Below are 23,576 nucleotides of genomic sequence, written 5' to 3' on the forward strand. Positions count from 1 at the left end.
ATGGCTCACGGGCCCAGCCGCTCCGCGGCATGTGGGATCTTCCCGGACCGGGGCACGAACCCGCGTCCACAGCATCGGCAGGCGGACTCTCAACCACTGCGCCACCAGGGAAGCCCTGTTAATTATTTTGAGACTGTTGAGTGGTGGACTTCTTGAGGCTGTGTGTCTGTGTGTCCTCTGTGCCTAACCCAGCCTCATGAGTGTTTTGAATTTACCAGTGTGTGTTTTAGAATGACCATGGTAATTGCTCCTTGTAGCCACAGCACGTCTGTTACGGATCTTCCTTCAATCAGCAACTCAGAAAGTGTCACCAGTGAACTCAGCCTTGAACTATCTGCTATGTAGTTCTGGTCACAAGTCCCTCTGAGACAATTGCTGTGTGAGGAAGCTAGTTGAAGGGAATTGACCTCCCTTCATCCCCCCAGGTTATCCCAGCTCCACCCCTTATGCCATTAGTGTACAGGAAGGCCCTACGGTTGGACCTATTAACTTGGCCCCGTAACTCCATGTGCAGACATGCCTTCACCGAGTTAGACTTTAACACAGTTCTGCTTTTTAGTCAGCATAAGGAAAAGCCATGTGAAAAACGTCTTTGCATCTTCTGTAAAATTGGTGCTGAAAAAACGACTTGTTTTACTGTTCAGAGGTTCTCGTAACCTTGTAACCGAACCAACGAGAAGAATTCCTTTTCAGTATCCGGCAAACGTTTATCTCATTTAATGAATTAGGATGTGCTTCCTGCCATCAGACAGGAGAATTCTATAAGCTATGAGCTTTTTCTTTTGGCCTTTAGCTATCGAGAAGCTCAAAGTTCAATTTGACGTTCAGTCACAGTAACCAAGTTAGCTTAACCTTTGCTTTTCTGGTTATGTACCCTTTACTCCAAGCCACTGCAAATCCTTTATTGATATAGGCAGGGTATGAATTATAATTTGATTCTGTTCAATTCAGCAACAATTTGCTGAGTACCTAGGATGCATCAGACATGGTACTAAGTGTTGAGGACATGAAGATGAATAAAAGGTAGTCTCTGACCTTGAAGAAAAGCCCATAGTTTTGTGCTGGAAAAGAACTTATAACTGTAGTAGACCCTGTGTAGTAGGAGGTGGATTTTCTAGACTTATTTGGAGAGCTTTCAATTTTCGTCTAATTTTAGTCATGTAGACAACAGTTTTAGACATTGGACAGCTTAGAAATTCTCCTAATTTCAAGCATATTTTAAAATCTAGAGATGGAAAAAAATTCTAAGCATGCATCAGAAACCCAGATCAGTAAAACAGTAAACCGAAATGAAGAGACGTTAAAACCTAAGCAGGGTCTCTCCACCGAAGATAAGATGGACATGTCCTTTTTACTTACTGCTGAAATATGAACAGGGATGTGACTAGCTTGCTTGCAAACAAATGGGCCTTGAGGTTCTTGGGTTCTGATGATGTTGGCCCAGAGAGAGTGAACGACTTCTCAGAACTTTGAGGTATTGTGGTGTTCTCTGTGACATCTGGGGGCAAAGTTCTGATTCTCTAGACCTGTCTTTCAATGAAAGTTCAAAGAATTTTCGGTAAATGATCAATGAACTGTCAATGAAAGGTCCATAACTTTGAGCTTCCTGGTAGCTAAGGCAAAAAGGGAAAGGTTATAGCATTCTCTTTGTCTAATGGAAGGAAACATGTCTTAATTCATTAAAGGAGACAATATAAATGGAGGCATTTAAAAATAGGAAATGAAATGGTGTTGTTTCCCTTTGTTGGGTCAGATCCTGAAGATGGCAGGTATCAGGCAATCATCTGGTCCAAGAGGTAAACTATTTGAGGGACCAGCACAGCCCTGCAAGTATTAACAGCTTGCGTTGAATTCTACTGGGGCCCTGACCACAATGAAATCTCTTTGTTTTTTAATTTAGGGATTGAATAGAGGCCGGTTTTGGCTGCTGCCCAAATGGTTCCTTGGGCACCTCCGTTGAAGGAGACCGCTATATACACAGAGTTTATTCTTGCCTTAGCTGAAAAGTAATGTCTGCCATTAAAACTGACAAACCTAGGGACTTTCAGGGAATAAAAGTGATTTCTGCCCTTCTCTACCTATTAAATTATGCCTTTCAAATGTACCTCTGAACATGGAGTGATTATTCAGCTGAGGATTATAAGGAACTGTAATTGTTTAATCACTCCTTCAGCACCAAGGTTGCATGTGATGCAATATAAGATGTTCCTGAGTATAAGAAAACTAAAACTGACATATATTTATTTGATTTCTAAAACTCCCCATCCCCGGTGGAGCCCTCTTAGCATATCATTAGCATGCTTTTCCTTAGTCTTTGAATATGATTTGCCCCGTGACCCGAGTTGAATGCTCTATACAGTATGTGGGGATTATGGTAATAACAAGGCCAAGGTTCCCAGCTCGATTCCCTCTGGTTACTCCTTCTCTGGATCCTTTGCTGGGTCCTTCTCTTCTCTTAAAGGTTGACGTTCCACAGGGCTCTCTCCTGAGCCTGATCTTCTCATTCTTCGTTTCCTTTCCCTGGGTGATTTCATCCATTTCCAGCACTTCACCCTCCATTCATCCGCACACTCTCCCGTCGTGACATACAGAGAGCAGCACGCAGCCATACATCCTAGGTTTAGCCTGAGAAGCCAGGCTTGAATAGGCACACACCAGGTGTTAAGGGCGTGTGAGCAACCTTAGATGTGACACATCTGTCTTCAGTGGAGGTTGTACCAGTGGGGAGGTAGTCACCCCCTCCTGTACATGGAGAGCTGGCCTATGACTCCTGGGACATGGAGGCTACACAGGGTGGTCGTCTTCCCCAGGCGCTGGCCCTGCTGCCAGGTGGCTCCATGGGTGCTGGTAGCCTTCTTTCATTGCAACATCTTGGGCCAGGATGATGCAGCCTAGACACAAAGCAGCCCTTTGCCCCTGAATTCAGCAGCTGGTTTTGATAACACCTTTGGCAGGTAAAGAGAATAGACTAAAACGTCCTTGTGTTGATTCTCCATATAGAATGATGTAGTTGCCAACTTTGAAAATCGGACTTTGTTTTGATTTACTTAACCAACAGTTTAAATTCTTGAATAAATTTTTTAAACTCTTGAAAAGACAGAGGAGAGCTTGAGTCACTGTTGATGAACAGTTTGCACCATTTCAAAGTAAACGAGTATGAATCATCAATATGTAAACAGAGTTGCCCCCAGAATATGTAGGCAGACACCAGTAATTTATGCAGTCTTTGATTGAAAGGAATTGGATTCACTTTAGTCATACGTTAGCTCAGTTCAATGTTGTTTAAGCCCATGCCTTTTCTAAACTGAATGTAGTCACGATGGCGCAGTTTAACTGACTTCCTTATCCAACGGGCTAAGGCTTTTTCATGGTGTAATGTAGCACAAAGGGCTGACATGTCAAGAACAGACATAAGTCGAACATTCTATTATAATTCCAATGATCAGTAAGCGGAAGTTGTTAATCACAGTGTAGAATGTACAGTTCAACTCATTGGACCTAAATTAAGTTATTTCGCTAATAAAATTCGTAAGCAACGTAATTTAAAACTTTCTCCCAATGAGCGTGTTTAAGTAAGAACAGACCAGGGAGTATACAGACATTAATCACACAGCTCATTCCAAGAGGCTCTTTCAACAGTGTTATTGATTTTTTTCTCTTACATAGCACATGAAATGTATGAAATTATATGGCAGCATGAGAATTTTAAAGAACCCTATATGCTAGTCTACTTAGGGCATCTGTATGAAACATTAACATTAGGAAACACAAACCTATTCATTCTCTCTCCTCCCACCCCCATCTTTTTGTTATTTTAGACAAACAAAGGTGATGCACTTGCCAACCGAGTCCAGAACACGCTGGGAAACTATGATGAAATGAAGGATTTGTTAACTAACCATTCTAATCAGAATCATCTAGTGGGAATCCCAAAGAATTCCGTGCCCCAGACTCCCATCAACAAAAACGAACCAAGCTTTTTTCCAGAACAAAAGAACCGAATGATCCCACCTCATCAGGATAGCACTCACTCCTCGGCACCGATGCCTCCACCTTCGGTTGTGATACTGAATTCAACTCTCATACACAGCAACCGGAAGTCAAAACCTGACTGGCCACGAGACAGTCAGAACACTAGCATGGTACCGGCCAGCCAGGCTGGCAGTCAGCCCAACAAAACGCAGCCCCCAACACAGGACCAGCCCCCTGCCAGACTGGAAGACTTCTTTGTCTACCCAGCTGAACAGCCTCAAGTTGGAGCAGCTGAAGAGTCAAACCCATCTGCAAAGGAAGACGGTAACCTCAAGTCCGGTGGAGGGGATACGTTCAAAGAAATCTTTCAGTCCAGCTCACCAGAAGAATCTGAATTCACACTGCAGGCGCCTGGGTCTCCCCTAGTTGCCTCTTCTTTATTAGCTCCCAGCAGTGGCCTTGTGGTTCAAAACTTCCCACCAGGGGTTTACTGCAAAACGAGCGTGGGGCAGCAAAAACCAACCGCATATGTCAGACCCATGGATGGCCAGGACCAAGCCCCGGACATCTCTCCCACGCTGAAACCTTCAATTGAATTCGAGAACAGCTTTGGGAATCTGTCATTTGGGTCACTCTTGGATGGCAAGCCCAGTGCACCCAGTTCAAAGACTAAACTGCCAAAGTTCACCATTCTCCAAACAAGTGAAGTAAGTAATTTTTAAAGTTTTGTTTTGTTTCTTTTTGTTTTGTTTCGTACCTTCTCGAGCTGTAGACGAGACTCTTCAAGGTCAGAGTCTGAGTCTTGATCTCCTGTCACTTGTGACTTGACCGGTTAACACTCTGCAAATACAGTCAAATCTCCGTAATTTGGAATGACAAAAGGCGAGGTCAGTCTGAGCGAGTGAAAAGTTGGAGTTATAAAATAGTTTCAGAGAATGCATTTGTAGTAATATTCTGTACAAATCAATCACATTGGAGATTTTCGTTGGTCCTAAGCAGGATGAGGTACATGAAAAGACTGTGAGTCACCCTAGGCCTTCAGTAACTGATAGCGTATCATAAACATAAAACACAGAAGTTCCTTAAGGTACGAGGATGTACAAGTGTGATTTGCTGGAACCGGAAGTGGAAGGCATTCTTTAAGAATCGTAGTTTCTTGAGCGCTTGCAGGGCTGCTCCTTGGCAAGATCTTGACATTATCTTCCGTGTCCCTCAATCTTTCCTTCTGCATCACCTTCTTCTACAGATGCCTACCTAACCCTCTTGTACTACCTTGATCCCTTCTGTCAAAGCCAAAAGCATTGCCTTATAAAAGAGAAGTCCAGAGGGGCCAAAGCCTCTCCCAAAGGAATGAATCGCTAACGATTGGATCTCAGGCCTTGTGGCCCCTGGGTGGGGGGCATATATTGGGTGCCTCTCAGGTGCCACCATGTAAGCGGCTGTCTACTGCACCTCAAGCGCCTGACTGCAGAAGAAACCACTGCTTTCACTGGTGACTGAAGGCTTGAAAAGACACGGAGGAAGAAAGTAGGTTGAAATTCTTACTCGATAGGACTCACAGACAGTCTGTCTGAACTATTGCAGAGTCCGAGTTAGTGGTGTCTGAATTAGAGAAGTCTGACCACATGTACCCTACAGGTCTTCTTTTATTCACACTCAGCAGATGTGCTGATTTCAGAGGACGATGGGAACACCAAGGAAGGGAGGACGGGGGCCCTTGGTTTGGATTTGCTCAATGCACGTTTTGAGTATTATTTCATTTCTCAGGCGGTTTTGCTGTTGGTATCATCATCAATCATCAGGTCTCGTCAAGCTTCCTCCCAAGTATCTCTCCAGTCTGTCACCTCTTCACCCTCACCGCCTTCAAAGCGCCCGTGAGCATCTCTTGCCTGGGCCGCCTCCTGTCTGGTGTCCCTCCCTCTAGGCTCACCTCTCTTTCAAACCATCTTCCATCCAGGCCGATCCAGTGGGCAGATCTGACCATGTCACTCTCTGCTTTGGATTCTTCAATGCCTTCTCATTGCTTCCAGGAAACAGTCCAAATTTCTTAGTCCCACATACAAAGCTCTTCACTCTCTGATTTCATACTCCCTTCCCGACCTCATACTTCACGACTTCTTCACGTGCAGATGAGATCTCAGCCACGCGGAGCCACCTGTGGTTCCCCGTCATGTCCTGCTTTGTCACGCTTCCTTGCTTTTGTGCCTGCTGTCTCCTCAGCCTAGAATGTCTCTCCCTACCCTCCTTTGTCTTCCTGGTGAAGTCCTGTTTCTCCTTCAAGTCTACTTGGTTGTCACTTTTCTCCATGAAAGCTTCCCTGATTCCACGAGGCTTAATGACAAAGTCCTTTCTCTGGGCTTGCCGAGCGCCTTATATACACCTTGGCTGGCACTGACGTCATTGTATGGTAGTTACTCGTTTATGTGTCTGTCTCCTCTATTAGACTGTGAGCTCCCTGAGAGCAAGGAATGTCTCGTTCTTCTCTGTATCCCAAGTGCCTAGCAATCGCCTGGCACATAGTAGATACTCAATAAATGTTCGTTGAATGAATGAACTTCAAAAATCGTTACTTGATTACATTTCCTAAGCCATAATGTTAATCAAATAACACGAACAAAGGTAAACAATTGCTAGAAGATCCAGTCTCAGTTCTATTTCCTTAATTGTACTCTGTCTGCCTGTGTCTTACTCTATTCTTGTCCTGCATGGTCATTTGGAAATCCTAAATCCTAATTTCCACCTGATGACTTAATACAGGAGTGTGATACTTAAAAGCCAGAAAGCAACCTACTTTGAAAGAGGGGGAGCCTAGTGGGAGGTGGGACATCATTCTTGCCCCGTCTCTCGCCCTGGTCTCTTCTGCTCTTCTTTCTTTACACGGCAGTGCTGTTACTCAGGACTGGTCTGGAAATAGCATTGGCCCATCAAGAAGTCTGTTATCCTGTATCAACACCTCATTGGCAGAGTGACAGCTCACAGACCCACTGAGATCCACTCCACTGTAATCCTCTCTCTCATACATTCTCAACATGGCTGGCCCAGATTCAGAACCGACTCCATGCTTTCACTCAGTGCTCGGGCACAGCAATGAGAGGTACATTTCCAAAGAGAGTCTGAGCTGTCATCAGCTCTGGTGATGGTGCCCCACGGAGCAGCCTATGTGTACGCAGCCTCTAGTGACGGTACAAACAGACTTCGGTAGAGCCTTGTCTGAAAAATGGGTCGGATGCAATGAAGTCATGATAAGAGATCAATGAAGAAAGTACTTATTTTAAAATATAGGTGTCAAGGAAGGATTTGAAGGAGGGGTAGAGAGAAGCTTAGGGCCCTAAGGTCAGGAGAGTAATATACAGGTTTCAAGGGCAATGTGAAAACCAAAAATAAGCGGAAAGGGAATGAGAAGTTAGCCAGCCTAAGAGAGAACTTAGAAGATTAAAACGTGAGCGTAAGTACAGACAGGGTGGGGCCTTATGGAACTTTGAACCTAATGGAATTGATGTGGCTGAAACTCTGACCGAGTCTGGACATTCACCCTATTAAATCTTGATGTACTTTCCAAAAGCACTTAGCATTAGAATTCAGCCCCAGTCCCTGGCGCCAAGAGTTCCAGGCCTGGGGTTCTGGGTCCCTGGTCAAAGTAACCGTCTACAATGAGTGGTAGCATTATTTTGAGTTATTACTGAAAAGGCTCGTCCACAGAGCAGTCATAGGATTTCTTTGAGCTTTCCCAGCTCTTTCCCTGGCTCAAGTGACAGGAGGCTGATGTGTGTTCATGAAGTGTATTTGGGCCGAGTGGGGGGTTGAATGACCAGGAAAAAGACACGTTCTAAGATACACGAATAAGCAGATATTAGTGAGTTGAGAGATCATAAACTATTTATTATTGGAATGAAATGTGCATGTGTGTGTGTGTGCCCTTATTTGTTTCTGTGTCTACACTTGTGTACGTAGTGGAGACATTTTAATTATTTCCCATCCTTGAAACTTTCCTTGCTTCTTAGAATTTCTGTACCGATAATAAGGATACTAATAAATACTAACTAAAAAGGATACTAATAAAATCCAGCTTTCTTGCCAAAGGTCGGCTTTTCAATGGAAGCACGCTTTTTAAACAAATGATTTGTTTAAAAGCTTAACTCACTATCTTTCCAGGAAACAAACAAACAAACAAACAAAAGACTGATGTGTTCTGCAGTTGCGCTTAGAAGACTTCTCTGTGAACTGCATCTGAAAACAGTAAAAGACCTATTTATATCAAGTGGAAACTGAGGGTTGCTTGCAGATGGTGTTTCATTAGGAAACGAATTTGTTAATAAATGCAGCTTTATACATGATTTCATTACAGATGTTTTTGCTTATTTTTTCATTAGGATAAAAAAAATCTGCCTCTACGGTTTCTGTGTAGCTGCCCGAGTGCACCCAGCTCACGAATGTTAAGTTCCCACCGTTCTCTGCAGTTCTCACACAAGGGACCTGAGCTTCCTATCCACGTACAATAAATAAAGCTAATTACAGCCGCAGTGTTCACTGCATAGGCAGGCACAGGCACAAATGCAGCACTAACTTTCAGCTGGCGGACAAAGGGAGCCACTAAGATGAGCTAGAGCCAAATCCCATCATTCATATATGTATTCAGCGTTTCCATCCAATAAGCTTTCACTCCAATAAGCTTCCATAAGTACAGTATGAATGTGTGGAGTGTCATCACCATAAAGGGTCATTTGCTTTCCAAGGTGCTCTTGGCTGTGACCTAAGACTATCTGAGGTTCCAGTTGCCTCGAGATTAGGAGCCTCTTCGAAAAGTTGAACGGAACTGAAGGAATGATGGGATTTGGCTTTAGCTCATGTTAGTGGCTCGCTTTGTCTGCCAGCTGAAAGTTATTCCTCGCATTCGTGACTGTGCCTGCCTTGTTTTATATCCTATGCAGTGAATGCTGTGGCTGTAATTAGCTTTATTTATTAAACGTGGATAGGAAGCTCAGGTCCCTTGTGTGAGAACTGCAGAGAAGGGTGGGAACTTAACATTCATGTGCTGGAAGCACCCGGGCAGCTACACAGAAACCGTAGAGGCAGATCCTTCCAAGAACGGAAGGCCGTCCAGCTGCTGCACGCAACCCATGCTAAGCATTTTTCACTTGATGTACGTCGTGAATTTCTTTTTTTGCCCATTCTTATGGAAATAAAATAGTATTCAGTCTAAGGCTCTCACTGCTTTAATCCCCACCTGGGAATGAATGGAGAAACCTTGGAAAGGCCTCACACTTTCAAGGGTGCCAGCAGAGACCTTGACCTTAAGATGTATCCCATAGAAGTGTAGGATCCAGAAAGCTTTGTATGTTCTCTGCCCGTCCATTGCATAGTAGTTGCTTTTTTCTTTGTGCTTTTTGACTAACTCTTCCAATTGCTTGGTCTCATTGGGATTAAAATTCATTTTCCTCACCACCCCTCTTCCTTTGCCCTCCGCCCCCAGCAACTTTAGTGTCTCTCTAAGCTGAATGAAGTAGCCTTCGCCGAGCATCTGAAAAGCATCGTCAGTAATGCCAGTAGAACTTGGAGCCTCACATTCTTTGTGATGGAGAGGTCCGAGATGCTGGGAGAGGATTTATTTAAGGTTGTCATATTTCGCTGATTAAAAAAAGGTGTCTTGGGGAGGGGCGGCTGAGACCACCGTCACAATCATAAGGGTGTCTCACCAGAAAGTGACGCATAGCTGTAACCCCAGAAGGTTTCACGGAGACAGAATGCAAGATAGATTCTTTAATTTAATTTTTATTTTATATTGGGGGACAGTTGATTTACAATGTTGTGTTAGTTTCAGGTGTACAGCAAAGTGGTTCAGTTATACATATATCCATTCTTTTTTAGATTCTTTCCCATATAGGTTATTACAGACTACTGAGTAGAGTTCCATGTGCTATACAGTAGGTCCTTGTTGATTATCTGTTTTATATATAGTAGTGTGTACATGTTAATCCCAAACTCCTAACTTATCCCTCCCTCCACACCTTTCCCCTTTGGTAACCATAAGTTTGTTTTTGAAGTCTGTGAGTCTGTCTCTGTTTAGTGAAGTCAGACAGAAAAAGACAAATATCATATAACATCACTTATAAGGGGAATCTAAAAAGATGGTACAAGTGAACTTATTTACAGAGTAAGATAGATTTTTTTTCTTTTGCGGTACGCGGGCCTCTCACCGTTGTGGCCTCTCCCGTTGCGGAGCACAGGCTCCGGACGCGCAGGCTCAGCGGCCATGGCTCACGGGCCCAGCCGCTCCGCGGCACGTGGGATCTTCCCGGACCGGGGCACGAACCCGCGTCCCCCGCATCGGCAGGCGGACTCTCAACCACTGCGCCACCAGGGAAGCCCAGTAAGATAGATTTTGAACTTGATCTTGAATACTGGGTGGAATCACAATAGGTGAAGAGGGATCTGCAGGGCAGGACCATTCACGTGCGTGCAAATTAGTGATGGGTGGAGAGACTGTCAGGTACAAAAAAGGGAGATAAGAACATACAAGGTATATTCTGAGCATAGGCCGGTTTGTCTGTGACTGAGGGTTTATCGGACCAAAGTGAGCTGGGGCTCAAAAAGCCAGAGACTTAAGTGTCTTGAATGCCTAGGTGATGTGGTATCCAGATTGTGATGCTGAACTTGAAACCCCACTGTCCCAGGGGCTTCATGGGTGGTGGCCTAGGAACTCTCAGGCCAATCCCTGTCACCGACTCAAGCAGTAATTTCTGAGCTCCTGCGTTCTCTATTCCCTTACCCGAAAGCACATCTCATTTCTTGCTCTGTAGGCATCGGTTTTCCTCCGCCTGCTTTCCCAAGGCTCTTTCTAGAGCAGTGCTGAAATGGTTGTTGCAAACGACGCTCTCCTCCCCTGTCCTTCCTTAGCCCCTCTCCCTCCATTTTCTCTAGTCAAACTCGGGAAGAGAGCTCAACTTTGGCCTAGTAAAGATTGTGCAAATGCCTGGGTCTTTTTTTATTTCCCCCTCTCATCTCCTCAAGTCCTCTTCTTTAGCATATATATTTCTTTTCTAAGGCTGTATGTAAGTGATTCAGCCATCAACATCCTGGAACCATGTCAGCTATTTCAACATTCCATTTTTTTAAATTAATTAGACTGTTTGGTTTCAGTGCAACAGTCTTGGTGCTCTGTGCTTTTAAATCCCTTGTCACTTTTAACACTTTTCTTTTTTTTTTTGGTTGGAAAGATTGATTTATTCTTATTCTGAAAGGAAACCTTTAATTTTTATACTATGCCAATTAAAATCATCATTAATAAGGATAGATTTTAAAACATTGCTATTTATTCATCACTTTAGTAATCCTCTGTGAGGGGATGTGTGGTATATTACAAAGTACAGTTTGAACAAGGTCTCCTGAGATGTGGGTTTCACTTCTGGCCTGGACTTGCTGCCTGAAGTTGAGAGAGTGAGTTTACCTCTCTAGGCCTCTCCTTAGATGGGGAATTCAGATTAGCTCATCAGTGAGGTTTCTTCCAGCAGTAAATCTCTGAGGGCGTGCTTCTCCTTTGTGGTTAAGCCCAAACCCACCTTGTTTGTAAAGGTCCTTCAGCTGTTGCCTCCCTCCAAGAGTGTGGGCCTTGACAGCCTGGAGTGTGTGAGCCTTGTCTGCCCACCTCTCAGTCCCAACCTTCAGAACAGTTGGGGAATTTTGAAGACTTGGCCAATATGGGCAAACTAGAATTGGATCTTCTTTTGGGATTGGATACCAATTCGGCGTGGAGTATTATTATATTTCAGCTCATTTTTTAAAGAAACATAAACAGCTATAGGCTGCATTTCACTGAAAGACACCAAGCTGTGAACTCAGGAAATAGTGTCCTAATCCTTTCGTCACCACCCACTAACATAATGAAAGATGGAGAACTTCTGTTTTCACATGACTTCTAGGAAAATATTTTGACAGATTCAGTATGCAGTAAAGCGATAAGCTTTTGTTACGTGTGTTCCAAATCATCCTGTTATCACTGGATATATCGATTAGCTTAGTACATTCTGAGCCAGTCGTAAAAGACAGACTGTTCACATTCTGTGCTAAAGAATAAGAAAAATTGACGGGTAGATAACCATATTGATTCAAGCCAAACAGTGAATGCGAAGGGCTTTAGAAAGGAGTTATAAAACTCTTTATGGCTGTTGTAAGTCTCTTAAGTATTTTTTTTAATTGACGTGAAAGCAAACGATCTTTAATTGACTATCTTTTTAAAAAGTGCTATGCTTTGGTTACCGAATAGAGTTTATAATATAGGTGACAATAACAAAAACCTATTACCTTTATACTTATGGTTTACAGTTGCTTTCATATACATCATCTTATTTTTTTCCAGCTTTATTGAGGTGTAATTGACTATAGCCACCACGCTGTATATTAGGTCTCCAGAACGTATTCATCCTGCATAACGGAAACTTTGTACCCCTTGACCAATATCTCCCCATTTCCCCCAAATCCCCAGCCATCTCATTTTGATTTGATTCTCACGGGGCCTGGGATTATTAGCATTCTCGTTCCACAGATGCAGAAATGTAGTCTGGGAGAGACCAAGGGTTACTTGCCTAAAGTCACACAGCCAGCAAATGGCAATGCTGGGACTAGAACCCAGGTCATCAGTGCCATTTCCATGATGCCATGGAAATTCAATTTTCTAAAATTACCTTCTCTACTGGCATGTAAGGGGCAAGAGAATAATGAGCTGAATCCAGCGTAAGTTGAAATTCCCCTGATGGGTTCATATTTCAAAAGTCAGGGGCCAAACCTACCAAAAGAGCAATTTTTCCTATGGTATTACAGGTTACACTCATGTGTTTTTCATTTACAAATATGGTGAGAAGTAGTGTTTTTGCAATATTCCTAAATGAGTAACATATGACACAACTTGTTAGAGGACGTCTTCTTGGTTCATGAAGTTTCTGAGTTTTTGTCTATTTGGTAGCATGACTTTAGCAGAATGATCAGACAACAGAGGTAAAAGCTGGATTTCTGTGGCTGAAACACAGCCATCCTCTAGATAAACGTTAGGTGTGAATGAGGGGTCAATTAAAAGCGGGCATGTAAATAATTGTTATAGAAGGAGTAAGAAGTCTCTCAAATGTTTGAGCCCCCCAAGTATAGTAATAGAAAAAACTTACAGATCATCAAATTTCAAGAGTACTTAGCAAGGAGCAGGAAGGGTCCCTGGCTTTTATCCGTAGATGCTGAATGGGTGAGTCTCCCTGTACCTTAGCAAAAGAATGCAGGGAATCCATCGACTGCCTACTCAGAAAATCACTGTGAGAATCCGTGAACTAAGTAGCTGTGAAAGTTCTTTGAAAACTTTACCAGGGTCTGGAAATGGGAGATATATTTGTTTTCCATAGACGGCCATAACAAAGTATCATAAACTGGGTGGCTTAAACACCAGAAATTTATTCTCTCACAGTTACAGAGGCTAGAAATCCAAAAGGGTATTGGCAGGGCTGAGCTCCCTCCGAAGGCTCTAGAACAGGATTCTTCCTGGCCTCTTCTAGCTTCTGGTGGCCCCAGGCATTACTTGGCTTGTAGACGCATCACTCCACTCTCTGCGTTCGTCTTCACGTGGCCTTCTCCTCTGTATGTCTCTCTGTATCCTCTCCTCTTCTTAAAAGGACATCAGTAGTTGGATTTAGGGCTCACTCTACATCCAAGATGATTTCATTTCTAGTTACATCTGCAAAGACCATATTTCCAAAGAGTTACATTCTGAGGTTCTAGGTAGATATGAGTTTTGGGGGGACACGAGTCAACCCACTACGAGAAGTGTCATTTCTTCGCACATCCCAGACTGGGAATGGAGGGAGGCCGGTAGTGTTCATTATGAAAAACCCAAGCCAGTCCACAAGAGGGAGGTGGGCTTCTGCACCTCAGAACTGAATTCAGGTTTAGTCCGCAAAGGTTCTGAGCTAACTTCTCTTTAAGCTCTTCACTTTGACTGTGGATAAACTGTTAAATACAGTTGTGGAGAAGTGATTTTTAAAAATCCTTTAGATAGTAGCTATAATGTTTCTTCCTAATTAAGTAATAGAGAAAAAAGAATTTGTTAATGCAGTTGACTTGATTATGAACTGGAGCTTAGGTGGGCAATTTTTTCCATGAAGTAAATATTTTCAGCTTTGTGGGACACACAGTCTGGCAAATCCTCAACTCTGTCACTGTAGCATGGGAACAGCCATAGACAATACGTAAATGAAGGGGCATGGCTGTATGCCAATACAATTTTATATGTGAATACCAAAACTCAAATATCCCCTATTTCCATGTTTCACAAAATATTCTTTTGATTTCTTTCAACCATCTTACAGTGTAGAAACCATTCTTAGCCTGTGAGCTGTACCAAAACAGGCCGTTGGCTGCATTTGACTTGCAAGTGTGCTGACCCCTGGGCTAGATCTAGACAAAGCTTCAGACAGCAAAAACCATTGGCTTGCTCTACCTGTCATCAATAGGAAGATGGCTTTGAGAAGAGAGGGGAGGAAGGTCAGCTCTACAACCTGCAGAGAGCAGAATCCTGGGTCAGGAAAGGTGCTGGTGGTGAAGGTAGAGCTGGCCGGTGGGGGAGAGGCTCCTCCAGGCCTGCAGGCAGATGGATAAGAAGGCTTGGTACCCAGGATTAGAAATAGTCTTCACACCACAAATCACGTCTCTGCCCAGGAGGGTTCTCTTTCCTTAGTGACTCATGGGGTGAAGGTCATTTTCTCTTTTGCTTTCTTAGAATTGGAGTGCCTAAGCTCCTAGGAACAGGGGACCATTTACGTGCTCGGTCTGGGCTCAGAATCACAGATGCAAAGAGATGATCTCAGAGATAACCAGTAAAAGGAAGCTGGTCCTATCTTTTTTTTTTTTGTGGGAGTCCCTGTAGGGACATTTTTTTTAAAAAATTGGAGTATAGTTGCTTTACAATGTTGTGTTAGTTTCTGGTCCTATCATTTTATCGAGGGAGAAGAACCTAGTCTAAACCCAATTAGGATTCTGGACTGGGAGGACAAAAGTGTGTATTTGACTTGGGTGTGGGGTGGAAGGGATTTCTAAGATTCTAGGAATAGCATGTCATCTGGCATAGACTGTGACTTTGGGTTAAGTGGGGTGAAAGGGCTGATGGTCTGTGGAAGCCCCTATAGGCTCTTCATAGCCGGCGTGTGGGGTGTTTGTGTATGCATGTGTACATATGCCTGTGCCGTTGTCCGTGTGTCTCTCTGGGGGAACCTGCGAAAGCAGTGGAATTCTGGGAGGAGAAGGCTAGAGAATGATGGCTTTCTTGGTACTTCATGAAGCTTTTGCCCAGCCTCCACGGCAGTACTAGGTTCTGAGGTGACTTAGAATGAAAGAGTGATAGGAGAAAGGATCTATTTTGTTGAGGTTTTAAAGGTGAGATGAGGTTGAGCTGAAGCTTCAAGTTGAAATGCGTGGGTTGATGGAAAAAAAGGATGTCGAAATGAAATGGACTGTGTAAAGCCTTGGCAGTTGGTTGGAGTTTCAAGGGCTGTGCTTTTTATGATGTAAGCAGTGATAGCTCACTGCTTAAAAGTATGTACCATTGAAGAATGCTACAACTATATTGCAATTTCATTAAATAGGTTGCTGATGGGAGAAGTGGCTGCCATCTTGCAGTTCCAGGGGTCACCATTCACATAGACTCTACAATGGGACTGATGACTCCTGAAGCTGGTTAAGGAGATGACCCTGGTTTTAGAGCAAACCTATTCTTTGACCTTCCTCTGCCTTTCAGCATCCCCTGTTCTTCCAGGTCTTGATGTAAACTTACTGGGGAAGCCGGCTTCCCAAGAGACATCCAGAAATGCCCTCCCAGGCACCTGCTGGAAATGAAATCAAGATGCTCACCCTGAGTGGAGTCTCACCAGTTGGTCTCTCCTTTGTACTGAGACACCCAAACTATCTCTCTGCAGCTCTACTCTATTTACTTGAACAAATGTGGCCTTCGGATCACTGGGGAGATGGGAAGATCTAACATGCCTTCCCAGGCAAAAAGGACCCACATCAGAGAGTTAAGTCTGAATCCACAATCCACCTAAAATTAATCTCAAAGGAAATAGTTTTGTTGGATATTTGAGTGCAACATCTGGCCCAAGGCCAAACATATAAACAACAGTGTAACATTTTGAGTTGTTCACATTGAGTCTGATATCATGAATTGGGATGATTTAAATCTGAAAATATTATCATATGCATTGTTGGAAAGATCCATTAGAAGAGACCGTGTATCTCATATCTTCTTTTATTGATTGACTTTATTTATTCATTCAACAAACTTTTATTGAGCACCCACTGTGCTAGGAGCTGGAAGACTGAGATAATGAAGACATGTTGCCTGATCTTAAGTAGCTTAAGTCAGGGCATATGGACACAAAAGCAGAAAAATCACAGTGAAATGTAATAGATGGTTGTTCACTATTCTGTGGGAACTGAGAGAATGATGAAGGGTGTCTGAAATGTTCAGAAAAGCTTCTTGAAGGAAGTAGTAACTTGAGTGCTAGCTCTTGAAGTGTGATTAGAAGTTTTCTTGGTGAAGAAGTGGCCGTATAGGCACTCTACCATGTAAAGCCACATCAAGTTGTAAGTGAGCCCGTTGACTCCTGGGATTCATGAGACACAAAAGAATCAGTTGTGTTTGGGGAGTTAGGAGGAGACTTTTTAAAATTAATTAATTGATCTCTTTAATTTTGGCTGCGCTGGATCTTCGTTGCTGCGCGCGGGCTCCCTCTAGTTGCGGCGAGCGGGGGCTACTCTTACGTTGCGGCGAGCGGGGGCTACTCATTGCGGTGGTTTCTTTTTTTTTTTCTTTTTTTTTGCGGTACGCGGGCCTCTCACCGCTGTGGCCCCTCCCGTTGCGGAGCGCAGGCTCAGCGGCCATGTCTCACGGGCCCAGCCGCTCCGCGGCATGTGGGATCCTCCCAGACCGGGGCACAAACCCGCGTCCCCTGCATTGGCAGGCGGACTCCCAACCACTGCGCCACCAGGGAAGCCCGCGGTGGTTTCTTTTGTTGCAGAGCACGGGCTCTAGGCGCGCGGGCTTCAGTAGTCGTGGCACGTGGGCTCTAGAGCGCAGGCTCAGTAGTTGTGCAGAGGGCCTGAATTGCTCCGCGGCATGTGGGATCTTCCCGGACCAGGGCTCGAACCCGTGTCCGCTGCAGTGGCAGGCGGATTCTTAACCACTGCGCCACCGGGGAAGTCCCGAGGAGGAGACCCCCCCCCCCCCCCCCCCCCCCCCCCCTCTTTTTTTTTTTTTTTTGCGGTACGCGGGCCTCTCACTGTTGTGGCCTCTCCCGTTGCGGAGCACGGGCTCCGGACGCGCAGGCTCAGCGGCCATGGCTCACGGGCCCAGCCGCTCCGTGGCATGTGGGATCCTCCCGGACCGGGTCACGAACCCGTGTCCCCTGCATCGGCAGGCGGACTCTCAACCACTGCGCCACCAGGGAAGCCCAGGAGGAGACTTTTAATGCTGTGAGTACAGCAGATGATGTTGTAGAAAAGTCACGTTGGCGGGGTGGGGGTGGGGGTGGGGGGATGGGGGGATTGGCAGGAGAGTAGGGGAAAGGGAGTTGATGTCGTCATAGGGCTGGTAAGGTTTGAGGCAGAAAGAGTACTGAGCAGGCTGTTGAAATATTCCAGGCCAGAAATGCTAGCAGTTTGAATTAGGGCCGATTTTGAGGTAGATTTTTAAGGTTGATTAGATGAGATTCGGTGATTAATTAGATGGGCCATTGAGAGGAAGCCCGCGGAGAGGATCTAAAACGACTCTGAGGTTTCTGGCTGGTGACACCATTACCCAAGATTCTTTTCTTTGACACCCAAGTCTTCACAAAGCAGATAAGTTTCTTTCTTTTATCTCTTTTATTGTCATGCTGTCATGATATTATAGGCTTTGAATGTCATGATATTTGATTAATGTTCGCACAGTGCTTCTGCAAAGCTTTGTATGAAAAATCATGATTATTTTCTTATGCTCCAATGAAGGATTTATTTCCTATAAATGGCCTTTTTTGATTCACCACTTAAAATTAATGTGTTAACTCAGAAAGATTTTATTAGTACTTTAGAGAACATGGGAAAATATGCTGAATACTTTCTTAGAAATCATAGAAGTGGAAATGAAATTTCCTATAAGTTATGGAGTATATTAAATATTAAATCATGTTTTGTATTTTGTAATTTTTGGAAGTCAAATGAACACATTACCAGTTGCATTTCTCTTGTAGTGATAGCTGTGGACTTTGCTATGATCTTCCCCGATTTTTTTTTTCTTTAGACTCAAGCTGTCTACACAGGGCACCTGCTTACAATGGAGAGCTGCGGTTAACTTTCCATTCCACACCACCATCCCCCCCCCCCCCCCCCCCCCCCCCCCCCCGCCGCCGCCCCGAGATACAATCTTTAGTGACAAAGCACATCTTTTGTTTTTGGTAGACTTGGTGTAGGGTTATGATGACTGACCCTCTATATAAATTGTTACCTGGAAAACTGTTCAGCTCTACTTCCTTGCCTTTGTTTGGTGGACATGTTGATTGCCATTCAGTTAAGGTGATGAATTTCTGGTGTGGAGGCAGAAGAAAGGATTAGAATTGAAACTAATTGAAACTAGTGCAAACTAAACTAATTGAAACTAGTGCAAACTAGAATTTGCACTCCATAGTTTCTAGGATTCAAATGGTGTTTTTCAATGATAGGAGAATTAATCATAATAATATATTTACCTTACTTACCCACTGCTGTTCTCAACTGTTTGAAATTCTCTCTGTAACTTCTCTATACTTTCTTATTTTGAAATTATTCTAAACACAGAGAGGTTGGGAGCTGAGAGCCTCACTGTTTGCAGTGAACAACATGGAAGCCAGATGCCAGGAGACCTCACCAAAGGCCTCACCATGACTAAGTTATAGAGCTGAGCCTGAACTCTAGACTGGTAGCTCAGTACATTAAGTTAAAAGAACAAAGCAATCAGCATCTTAAAGAACAGCTGTACAAGTTATAGAATTAGACATTCTTGATGATGGAAGGACTCTGCAAAGCCAGTAAGTCCAGCTGGCTTAATAGAAATGCATTAGTCGGCTATTAGGCTGCACATTTCTCACCCAGGAATGGGAAAGTCCTTAAAAGCCACAGGTGAAACCTTCATGTGCGAGCGCTTGCATCAAAAATAATCAAGTGCAACGTGGCACTTGGCCACTTTTCACAACTCAGAGTTACAGATACAAGTTCCTTAGTTCGGGCACTCCAGCAGATATATTAGCCATAGGGAAGAAACAACATCTAGCTTCTTCTAAATTTTGACTTATGAAGGAAAAGGCATCCCTAACACATAAATATGTTCATTTCACCTTCTGGGAAGAAAAGAAATGAAATTGCAGCTGCAGTGTGTTATTGAATCGTCCTGAAATTAGACTTTAGAGTTCGGGAAGATTGAAAGATTGAATGCCAATGTTTTCTACACAGGCAGAACCAAAAAAGGCACTTTATACGTTTGTTCCCTCACTGTTTCAGCTCTTACATAGAATTAGTCCAAATCGCTGTTAAAAATCACCATGTGTGACGTAGCAGTGCTTTAGCATGTTAAAATACATATTGGGTTGGGGATAAATTGAGAACGAAATTAATATTAGATTTACTTTGTGGATTTTAACTGCGACATCATTCCTTATGTGATTTACATAGGTAGACATAAATATATTTCTCTCCAAACCATATTAACAATATACACATAAAGACTGTATAATAAAACAAACAAAAATTGTACTTAATCACTGCTGAGAAAGACGACTGTTAATTTTTTTAATGGCAATCTTATAGTAAAGTCAAATGGCATAGGGAAAAAGAGGCTTCGCTAAGAGAAGTTTTTAAAAAATTGCATCTTCATATATCGAGAGGATATAGCACTTCAAGCTAGAAAGAACAGCGTTGTGCTTCCTGTTTTGAATAAGCCATTAGGCATTTTTGTCTTTGCATCTCTGTTTAAGCTGTACAGCGTTATTTATTCCAATAATTAGTGTTAAGTTTCTTGGCAGTAGGCAATATAGTTACCTTTAAAATTTAAATGGGATAAAAATGCCTTGAGAACATGCTTAAGGAAAACTCTTAATATTTATTTTCAATTGGCTCTTTAATTATTCAGTTGTGTATTATTTGAAAAAGAAGAATCTTGAGAAACAGAAGGCCACGGACAGAATATGTCCCAGATGAACGGCTTTGGTTTTTCCGTTGGTTGGGTAACATCCTGGACGGCTAAGACGTTAGTGATGCCAAGTGGAAGCTCCACTACCCCTTCACCTTGCCAGTCTAAACGCATTTCCGTTAGAACAGCCCACGCCGCTTTTTCTCGTTCTGATTCTCCTTAAAATAAGTTTCCGTCATTACCCCTGCTCTCCTCCCTTCCTGGGTATGTAAAATCCCAAGGTTGTAGGTCCCTGAATTATCAGCTTTGACACCTCCATTCCCAAGGCAAGGAGGCAATGACTGCAGCTTATTTGAAGATTCTCAGTGCCGTTTATGTGGCTCTGGATTTCAAATATAAATATGAAGGTGATTACTTTTTTAACTATATAAATTAATTAGAATGTATTTTTAAGCTTAATAAACCCTATAATTCTGAATAAGCATACCAGTTTCAGAGCAAATCAGTGTTTCTAAAGATGGAAGGAATAAAGCGAGCCTGTTCTGAGCTATTATGAAGAACAAAGGCAATCTCGGGGTAAGGTTGATACTTATTCGTTCATTTATTATGTATCGGGCACATCTACATGCATAATGTAGTTTCAGTCTTTATCAGGGATCTGAAGATGTTAGAAGAAGAGATGACTGGATTTTTGCCAATTGCAGTCAGAGTTCCCGGCAAAGAGTAGGTGCTCATTAAACATGTGCTGAATAAGTTAATGAAGCCTCTGAAGAACGGAAGCGGCCGTAGCATATTTGAGGCAGTTAGACAGTAGTCACAAGAACAAGTATATTCAGTTGTGTGATAACGAAGTACAGATATAAGTGTACTTTAAGTGTAGGCCTTTCTTGAAGATGAAGGCCCTGAGACTGGCCAGCAAAGCAGGCTAGGATTCAGGGAGGTGAGGCTTGGGGGTGAGGGGAATTGGATGACCAAAGACCAAGAAGAGAAGTGAGAACAGTTTTGATAAGTAACAAACCAGTCACTAAATCAACCTCGTTTGACCTTTGACAAGCAACTCTTACGTGCAGAGGACTGTGCTGGGGCTTTGAGGGAGACAGAGTTGGACAAGATCGTGCCCTGCATTCAGGAAACTTACTTCTAGCAGGGCAATTAAGATATGTATTCGAATAACAACAAAGCAAGGTAAAATGTCATGGTTACCAGAGTGCTATGCGAGGCCACAGTAGGCCGAGGTGCATGCTGGCGGGCAGATCTAGGATGGGTCTGGGGACGTATTGCCATCTGCACCAGGTCCTGTAAAGCACTAGGATGAAATCATGGTAGTGCACTGTCTTGTGTGTCCTTAGACTTTTTTGAGGCGCTGATGAAATCTCTAGCTCCTCCCCCCAGAAAAATCTGCTAGTGGATACACCCAAACAATTTTGTATACAGTCGCTTAGACTTCCTGAAAGCCATCTCTGGACCGTCCGGGGAATCCGTGTACCCACAATTGAGAACTTTGGTATAGTGGGGGGAAAAATGGCTTTGGAAAGGGGTAGAGGGTAGAGCCATATTTGAACTGCAGCGCCATCGCCTCTAGCTATGTGACTGGGGCGAGTTTCTCAAGCCCTCAGAGTGTCAGTTTCCTCATCTATAAAACAAGGACAGTAACCCCTACTTCATAGTATTGAGGCATCAGATGAGTTAACTGAAGTCACATGATTACATGGCCAGGTGCCCGGCACACAGTACTTTTCACGACGCGGCTGTGTATGTCCCCCTGAGAGCGGGGGCTTAGTGCTTAGCTAGGTTATTTTATCGAGTGCTGTCTCTCTTCTTTCTAGTCCCACCAATCAACAAACTATTTGTGCTTTGAAGTAATCCCCAGTATGTAAAAGAGAATGAGCCTATGCGGCAAAATTAACTGAGAAGTATAATCCCACACCGGATTCCCAGGATAATAAGCAAATTCAAAAATGAGCCTTATGTTCTATTCGGATGTTGAGATCGTCATGCACTGAAAGGGGCGTGTATGTGTGTTTGTGTATGTACGTATGTGTGTGAACAACAGAACGTTAAAATGGGGTTTCGTGGTCTCTCCGTCTCCCCCTGTCCTGAGGGCTCTGTGCCTTTGTACGTCTCAGGGACACCTGTAACCATCACCATGTGTTTCGCATGGTTTGTTTTGAGGTACTGAGGGATGCCTCAAGATTTGGGCAGGAGCATGCATGCGCACACACAGACACAATCACACCCACAAACACAAATGTATACACACAAAAGCCTGTACACCAACAGAACAAAAGCAGCAGGTGACAAATACATACTGTAGTTGTTGTACAAACATTCTGTAGCTTTGCAAGCATGATATTTACTGAAGGAATAGAAGGAGGGTGGCAATGGGTGGTTGGGTTTAAAATCAAAAGTTACTCAGCTGGTCATCGTACAGGTGACTCAAGTTGGCTTTGTGTACGGTGAACGTTTTGATTGCAGGCCTTAAACATATGTAATCCTAATTTTAAGAAAACTGGTGGACTAAATACTCATTACACAAACAAAAGCCCTTCCATTCAGCTTTTCATTGCTTTGCAGTTATTTTGTCCAAAGTAAAATGAGTAATTATTTGAAAGTACTTTTAGCACACGCACCACGTGGGCTGCGCTTGTTCCTGACATCTACAGTCCTTTGAATGGAAGTGCCAAAGGCCCCCTGCCACCGTGGGCCACAGCCAAGCGTCATGTGAATCTGAGTCTCACAGGTTACACGAGCAAGAAACAACCGCCGGACCAGCCTGCTCCTGGGAAAGATGCAAACTGCAAGCACTAGAGAAGAGCGATGAGGTCTTGTCCGAGGCTAGACACCGAATAGGTAGTTGGTGACTGGGTGGATGGGTGGACAGGTGGGTGGGTGGGTAAATGGATGGCTGGATGGGTGTGGATGGATGGTGGGCGTTTCAAGCAAGCCTAGTGCTATAGCGAGATTCGAACCTTCACAATAGATCAGGGCGTGCTTATTCACTTCCATGGAAAAGGAAACTCTTTTTCAAAACAAAATTCTTGTGATTTGCTTTACTAGTTAACACTGTCTTTAAATCAAAAATTTATATTAAGTGATCCTAACCTGTATTATTTCGGTGGGTTTTTTTGTACTGAGAAACTCCAAAAAGTTGATGATTTGGATAGCTAGTAATTCCTAAACCTCAGATATTATTATTTCCATTTTTGTTATTATTATTAGAAGGACAATAGCTCTGGAGGGTCAAGAATGACAGTGGATATGCGTTTTGCCACACCAAACCCTTGCGTGAGGTGAAATGAGTGGAGAGATCAGAAGAGAACTTGACCATCCATCATCCAGCTGATCTAAGTTGTGGTCTGGGGTCTCCTTGTATTGGCCATACACACATTGAGCAAGTTGCATCTCTTCTCTGAGCCGAACATTTCTCAGCCCTATCAGAGGG

General features: G+C 43.6%; 1 protein-coding gene across 1 annotated transcript in view; it reads left to right on the forward strand.

Moving 5' to 3' along the window:
* AFF2 (ALF transcription elongation factor 2) overlaps positions 1 to 23,576 on the forward strand; it is a 487,389-nt gene that overhangs the window by 161,640 nt on the left and 302,173 nt on the right. Inside the window, 1 exon segment of the mRNA XM_027096865.1 lies at positions 3,819 to 4,679. Within this exon segment, the coding sequence (XP_026952666.1) occupies positions 3,819 to 4,679 (861 nt within the window).

The sequence above is a fragment of the Aethalodelphis obliquidens genome, unplaced genomic scaffold (assembly GCF_003676395.1).
Source record: "Aethalodelphis obliquidens isolate GAN/ISIS:26980383/991018 unplaced genomic scaffold, ASM367639v1 scaffold110, whole genome shotgun sequence".
Lineage (NCBI taxonomy): Eukaryota > Metazoa > Chordata > Mammalia > Artiodactyla > Delphinidae > Aethalodelphis > Aethalodelphis obliquidens.